Source organism: Micropterus salmoides, unplaced genomic scaffold (assembly GCF_014851395.1).
Source record: "Micropterus salmoides isolate LMB-PRFRI ecotype aquatic unplaced genomic scaffold, ASM1485139v1 Ms_hic_scaffold_21, whole genome shotgun sequence".
Classification (NCBI taxonomy): Eukaryota; Metazoa; Chordata; class Actinopteri; order Centrarchiformes; family Centrarchidae; genus Micropterus; species Micropterus salmoides.
In genome coordinates this window covers 24,009,549-24,017,576 of record NW_024041262.1, presented here as the reverse complement: position 1 = coordinate 24,017,576, position 8,028 = coordinate 24,009,549, and the positions used below count along the sequence as shown (strand labels likewise).

Below are 8,028 nucleotides of genomic sequence, written 5' to 3'. Positions count from 1 at the left end.
TAGTAGTCATTATGTTTGTGCAAAACCTGGACAGCCAACTAAATGACATGAACACAGTGTAGCAGTTAATTATTAACCATGTAGTAGATATTGATAATTATTTGCACTGTTTTCATTTGCTGCTGAAACAATTAGTAAAAAAAATAAAAAAAATTGTGGAACATCAGAACACTTATTGGCAACTATTTTGATAACCAATTATTAATCATACCTCTAATTTTTTAAATGCCAAACAACCTCTGGTTCCTGCTGCTCTAATGTAAGGACTTGTATTCTTTTTATTTATATATGTTGTTTTGAGTTTCTGACTGTTCTGGGAAAGTTTTTGACATTTTGTTCAAGAAAATAATCAGCAAATGAATAGATAAAAATAATTGTTGGTTGAAGCTCTATTGTAATGGGAACACACAAAAAAAGTACTCCTTGTGAATGATTATTAACTTAATAATCTTAATTCCTTCAGGAACATACTGTGATTTTTTTTTCTTCTACTTCTGACAACCACAGAATGAAGCCCCCAAAAACAATAATATTATAATATGGCTTAATATATTCTAATATAGCTGTTATACTGTGCTCCAAGGACAACATTCAGTTTTATCGTAGTTAATGGTGCCTTTCTTATTCTTATTTTTGCCTTATATGTTTTTCAAACTGCCTACCATGTCTGAAGAGCAGAGCAGTATTTTATTGCATTTAAACGTTTTTATGATTGTTCTCATATTAAAATGGCTCCTCAGGGATCCCTCTGTTAGAGCCGTCACCTTGCAGAAAAAAAAGGTTTGTGACAATCGGTGTTCAGGAGAGAGACAAGCTGGGAGAGGGAGGATGCCACTTCTCTCTGCTGTAGGTGTCTCACTTGGATGATCCGGGTCTGTCGCCTGTTGCGCTGCGTCCGGATATGGAAATATAGCGCGCAAACGAGGCGCGCGTCTCCAAAGGCTGTGCGTTTGTGTTGCTGGACAGATATCGGACCTCGTTAGATATGAATGGATATGGCATAAATATGAATTTCTCCTCGGGGAACTCCTCCTCGTGGAAAACGGAGTCTGTGGTCATTTCTTTGGCGTTTTCGGTCATTTTCCTGGTCGGCACCGTGGGAAACTCTCTGGTCCTCGCGGTTCTGTTTCGCAACGGGCAGATGAATACCAAAACCACCAACATGTTCATCCTCAACCTCGGGATAGCAGATCTGTGTTTTATTGTTTTCTGCGTGCCCTTTCAAGCCACCATCTACACTCTGGATGGATGGGTGTTCGGCCCCGTGGTGTGCAAAGTCGTGCACTTCATCATTTTTCTCACCATGTACGCGAGCATCTTTACTCTGACAGCTGTTTCCCTGGACAGGTGCGTCCACTGCATGTTGTAAGGTTTCAGTATTCCTATGTAGAAAAGTTTAGAATTAACCTTCCAGTTCAGGACAGCAAAACGCGCATGGAGGGGAAGTACTTAAAATTTAATTTTATACAACTGATACAGGGCCATTGTTAGGATGAAGCCCACATAAACACGCATATTAAAGATAGGCAATTTAAAACACCAAATTGTACAATACATAGATTCAAACAGAACAGAATAAAACCAGAAAATAAAAATGAACATTATAAGGACACAATGATTCAAAAATGTACTTCTTCTAAAAGCTTTGCTGTAAAAAGGCAGTTTGTGCCTTTGTGACAGTCATCACACATCTGGATTTTAATGCAGGTGTAAGTAATTAATTGCCACATAGTCTTTATTATTCTTCTATAACTTGTTTTGTGAATTTCATATTTTCATATTTATATAGGTTTATGTCTTTTGTTACGCACCTCACCAAAGCAAATTCCTTGTATGTGGAAAAGCTACTTGGCAGTAAAGCAGATTCGGATTCAAACGCCTTCCTTCTTAAATCAGCAGTGATTGACAGACACCTTCAAACATGCACGCACACAAACATACGCACCATTAGAAGCCAAGCTCAATTTGTGTCCCGGTATGCACATCAACACACCCAGAGCAGGATTTCAGGGACAGATCAGCGTGATTGGAGTCGATCATTTCCTGCATCCTGTTTTCCAGTTATAACGCCGCTCCCAGCAAAGAAGAAATTGCTCATCTTAAGTCTTTTTAAGTCTCTTTTTGGAGGTGGATATGAAAACTCGATGCCACCGCAGTGTGTGTGTGTGTGTGTGTGTGTGTGTGTGTGTGTGTGTGTGTGTGTGTAAGTTTGTAATATTACATTTGTTTTATTACATCACATTTGTTTCACATGAATTCACTGCAACAGAGCAAAAAATTCCCTTTAAGCCTTAGAAGATTGACTCAATCACCCTGACAAACTACATCAATTTAATGTCTGGCAACGTAACCAAGCCCTGTAATGATTCAAACCTTTTGGTGATAGACGCCTGGATTACATATCTTCCCTCTGCTCTATAGGTATTTAGCCATTTGCTACCCACTCCGGTCGAGGGAGATGAGAACACCAAAGAATGCCCTCACCTCGATCTGCCTGGTTTGGGCCTTGGCCTTGGTTTTCTCAGGACCGTATCTCAGCTACTATGCACAGATGGAGCTGGCCGGCGCCGTGGTGTGTATTCCTGCCTGGGAGACCAAACCACGCATCATAATGGATGTGTGCACCTTCATCTTTGGCTACCTAATCCCCCTCCTGGTGCTCTGCCTCACCTACGGTCGCACCATCCGATACCTGTGGACCAGCGTGGATCCCGTAAAGGACAGGTCCGAGTCGAGGCGGGCCAAGCAGAAAGTCACAAAGATGATCGTCATTGTCGCCGCTCTCTTCTGCCTCTGCTGGCTTCCCCATCACCTGGTCATCCTCTGCATGTGGTCCGGACGCTTCCCCCTCAACCACGCCACCTACGTCCTCCGTATCCTCTCCCACCTGGTGGCTTACACCAACTCTTGCCTGAACCCCATCGTCTACGCGCTCATCTCCAAGCACTTCCGCAAAGGCTTCAGGAAGGTGTTCAGCTGCTCACTGAGGACCAGGGAGGTCAACAAGGTGCACGTGGCGCAGGTGAGCAGTGTGGAGACGTCCAACTGAAGACAGCGGCCAGAGGAAGGAGAGGGAGAGCCGACGGAACATTATGAACTATGAACATAACCAGAATGAAATAAAGTTCCACACAGAAAAAACATTGCTTATCCGTGAAGAAGACCATAATGAGGAAGCTGCAGGGCAGGGACTGTCTCCGCTGAATTAGTGACCACCAAATCACCAAATTGGTCGCAAAAGAAGCAAATGACACTTTTTGGTTCCAGGGATGTCAGTGTTGGTTGATCGGTCGTTCAGTCCACCACTTGTTCCAGACTGAAATATCTCAACAACTAGTTGATGGATTGAGATGAAATTGGGAACAGGCGTTCATGATCCCCAGAGGAAAAGGCCTCATTACTTCAGTGATCCTCTGAGTTTTCCTCCAGCTTCACCGGCAGGACAAAGTTTTCACTCATCCAGTGAAATATCTGCTCTAGCACTACCATGATGTTGACATTTAGGATTTTGAGTTAAGTGTTTAAACAACTACTGGATTGGTTGCCGTGAAATTTGGTCCAGACATGCATGTTCCTGTCGGGATAAATTTGGTAATCCCCTGACTTTTTCTCTAGCGCCATCATCTGGTCAAAATTTCGATGCACCTCTGTGCCAAGCTACAGCCTCACAGAGCTGCTAGCATGGCTGTTTCTTGTTTATCAAGAAAACAGACACGGTTGCTGTTCTGGATTAGTTTTAGATTTATGTTTTTAATGTGAGGAAAAAGCAAATCCTCAAACACCTTGATTTGTTTTTAATCCACTTGTGCCAGAAACTAAACGGCACGTGTGGTTAGCATGTGGCTCTAGACACTACAACATAGCAAGGCGTACATGATTCAACTAATACTCTGAACCAGGACTCATGGTTGGCCAGATTCTTAAGTACTTTTCCTGGAAATCACACATGCACTGACTTAAAAGCGGCGTGACCCGGGCAGACAGGGCCCTGCTGACTGAACATGTGTTTCATCATAAAGATCATTTCTAAGAATATGATGAAACACAGTAGTAATTTACTTTCAGTGAAATGAGCTCAATATGCTTTGTAGAAACTTAATAAAAGGATATTACCACTATTGCATTCAGTGACTTGTACGATTACAGTTTATTATTACTAATAATTTATATAGCACTTTTAAAAAAACAACTTGCAAAGTGCTTTATTCAAATCAGAATCAGAAATATTTTATTAAGTCCCAGAGGGGAAATTCCTGAAGGGAACATTAGTTCTCTGCATTTAACCCATCCTATTTAGGAGCAGCAGCTGCCATCGTACGGCGCCCAGGGAGCAGTTCAGGGTTCAGGACCTCGCTCAGGGGACACCTTCGACATTGGTTCGTGCTGGACTCGATCTGGCAACCTTCCGGTTTCCAAGCCAAGTCCTAACAGACTGAGCTAATGCTGCCCCAAATTAATTAATTAATTAATTAATAATAATATAATAATACATATTATTGATAGAGCACTTATCAAACAAAGTAGAAAGTACTTCACAAAAGAGACAGAGAGAGACGGTATCAAATACCACAGTGAGGAATACAATACATGAGAGTAAAAATAAAATAATAGAAATAACAATAAAATGTAAATTAACTACACAGGATATATAAGAGAAGATAAAACGAGAATAAAATCAGCAGCTCGGATAAAATCAGGAAATGCTTTTCAATCAAAGTGTGTTTTTAAAAGAAACACTGACTCAGCCGGCCTAATTTTCTTGGGCAGGTTGCTCCAGAGCCTCGGCGCCCTGACAGCCACGGTTTGAAAACGGCAAAAACAGTTCAGGGAGTCTTTCTATTAACTGCAATTTACCTGTAATCTGTAAATATTCCCATATTCATACAACAAGAATCTTGAGATACGATTTGAGTCTTATCTGCCTGCGTCACTCCATTAGCGTGTGATTCACTGGACTTACAGGAGCCGCTGGCAGAGTTAGCTTGTTTAATACATTTAACTTTCCTACCTTCAGAGTTTCATCATTTTATCTAATTGCTAGCTAACACTGGTGCTTAGGCACAGACAGTGAAATTGAGGATTAGTTTTGCAGAGGTACATTTAGATTTCATTTAAAGTCTTTTGTGAGTCTTTTTTAAAAATAAGCAGCCTTTGTTCTCTCACCTCTGGAGTTTTTACCTGGCTAGCTAATTGAAGGTGTGTTACTTCAAATGTTTCACTACTGCTTTATTGAACACCGATTACATTTTCATTCACAGTCATGAACAGGAGGAAAGGAGATATTTGCTTGAAACTTGAAATGGAATTAGAGATGAAAATGCAGCCTGTGTTTTATGATGGTGTCTTTGGTTCTGGTTCAGCATTGTGGGGGTCTGTGTTTGAGCGGTCATCATGGTCTGCTGTTGTGTGTGAGGGTCTGACTTGCTGATTTGATTTATCATCCTCCACAGACTGCAGACGTTACTTTAGAAAAGGTATTACTATATTGTAAATATAGTAAGACTTTAGTTCACTGAAGCACACGCCTGTGCTGTACTGGGTTTTTCTAATTTGCACTTTGTTGACCGCAAAAGCTCTGTCCCCTTTAGTTCTCAGGCTGGACACAGGAAAAGACTGGAGACCCCCGCCTGAGGATCTCAAACTGCCCAATGGTTTATAAAGAGTTAAATAAGCCTTAAAAGTTATCAATAAGATTTTAAATCGATCCTAAAACAGACTGGGAGCCAAAAGGCTAATACAGATGTGACAAAGTCTCAAACACAGAAAGCCAGAAAAAAACATGTGGATCAGAGTGAAGTGAAATATGAATTAAACAAAATATTAACAACAAAATCCAAAGTTACAAAATAAAGAAAAGTCGAATAATGTTTTTTTTTTTATGTTTAAATGATGATAAACAGATGATCTACTTGATGAAGATCATCAGTGTCACCCAGAAGGTTTAATGAGATGGGAGAGTTACTAGAGGGAATGACTCACTACAGTTTAGGAGTAAAAAGCTCAGATGAGTCTCGCATTCAGAAGCTCGGTGGTACAGGATTTGTCTGAGGAGCTGTGGGTGGTGTTGGACTAGAATATATTTATTTTTTTGTCAGAATGTTGTGAAACCAAAATTTGCCAGACAGACTTTAAATCTTTTCTGCATGTCTAAATATTTGTCCCTGTGTTACTAATTCAGCATCTTGTACAGATACCTCAAAACACCTCAGTGTTGTTGTTTAGTAATTTTGACTTTTGAAAATATGCTGCATGATAATTTGTTGTCACTGGGATCCTCAGTGTTGTATGTTGAAAATATATGTATGTGTGTAACGTCACAGAACATAAAACTGATCTGGTGCTGTAACGTGAGAGAAAAGAAAACGTTTCTTTCTGTCTTCATGCATGCCGGCAGCATTATTGTGGTGTACAGAACATCATCAGGACTTGTTGAAGTAATAAATACATAAAGTTGTACACGCTCTCCGTCCAGTTAGTTGATTCTTTGTTTCATAGATATCTCACCTGTCGAGTGGCTTCCTGCGACATGATATTGCATAATGGCTGCTTTGATGTCGAGTGTGGACACTTTAAGTTTTGAGAGGTTGACAGAAGTCCAGCTCACGAGGTCGCGACAAGGCCGGTAATCTGCTTCTTGAAGATGTGAAGTACAACAGAGATCCCTGACTTCAGGGCTCATACGCAGCAGGAGCGTCCTTTATAAAAATGTCCCTAGATTTGTACTTGAACTCTTATCTTAAGATAATTTCTGACGGTGTACCTAAATTCAATTCATGAAAGAAGAAGGGCATAAAAAACCTTGTTAACAAAGGTTCTGAGAATTCCATTTGAAACCCACCTCTGATCTATAAATCTCAAATGAAGTTAATATCGATGGCACCTGCCTTCAAATCAGTGAATTCCCATTAAATAATGCTGGCACAAGAGAAGGTTTAGTTAGGAACAGCCATGGACCAAAGAGAAAAGCAAACTTTTTAGAAGATGCGTGATACATGACTAAATAGTGGGTTGACAAACAAAGCCAAAATTCCTTGAATACCCCTAAATAACCAGCAGTAAGATCTCTCACGTCAAGTCTAGACTGCACAGAGATAAGATCAATTTTCACGTCAAAGTTAGATGCGGCTTACTTAAGATCAAAACCGATCATAAGTCTGTTTTATGAATGAGGTTCCAGGTGTGTTGCACTTGTTGTTGGGTGTCTATAGATGTAGTTCCTTGGAACTGAAGATTAAATCTAGAAAAATTAATGGACACCTCTGTGCTTCAGTTTGGTCTAATGAGCTAAATTAATATAAAGAATTTGTTACTCCAAGTGTCATGACAATTAGCATCTGATGTACTCATAAATCAGTGTGTTTACAGCACGTATTATTCCATCTGTGCAGATTCGGGTTAGATTGACGTGGATGCTGAAGTAACAGTATTTCTACGGTGGAGCTCATGGCACATATTTATTTACATCCTTTTTTTATTTTAGTTTCTTCAGCTCTTTTATGGTAAGCCTGACAACATGTGTTAAATGGCAGAGAAACTCTTAGATGAATGACTTAAAGCTGCACTACTCAATATATTAACAATAGATCATTTGTCTGTAATGTAAGACGAGTTTCTCGTAGTGATGAACCCACAAAGAATTATCACCCAACTCTGCAGTTCCCTTCAGCTCTAGGCAGTGTTTTAACATCTTTCAGCCCCCAACTTTACTGAGACCAAGTCCAGACCAAGTCCAAGGGAGTCCTCAATGTCTGAGACCGAGACAAGACCGAGTACAAATGCGGTCGAGTCAGAGACGAGACCAAGACCAGTCTGGAGTACTACAACACTAGCGGTCACTGCCACAGACACTTTAGGTTGATTTTTTTTCTGACTACATGTTGCAGTTGCCGGCACTTCTGGCTCTGCAGTGCATGAACAGTGAAAAGATGTTTCATAGTCCATGGAATATACTACATAACCACGGTTTTCAGTATCAATCTCTGATTTATTTTACAGTTGAGCTTGATGTGTTTTCATCATTATATTCAG

General features: G+C 40.4%; 1 protein-coding gene across 1 annotated transcript; it reads left to right on the top strand.

Annotated features, from left to right (window-relative positions):
• The first annotated feature begins 832 nt into the window (after positions 1 to 832).
• On the top strand, positions 833 to 6,461 carry LOC119916116 (galanin receptor 2a). The gene is made up of 2 exons (XM_038736004.1): positions 833 to 1,347; positions 2,422 to 6,461. Exons 1-2 carry the CDS (start codon positions 986 to 988, stop codon positions 3,047 to 3,049), a joined length of 990 nt encoding a protein of 329 aa, XP_038591932.1. The 5' UTR covers positions 833 to 985; the 3' UTR covers positions 3,050 to 6,461.
• The last annotated feature ends 1,567 nt before the right edge of the window (positions 6,462 to 8,028 follow it).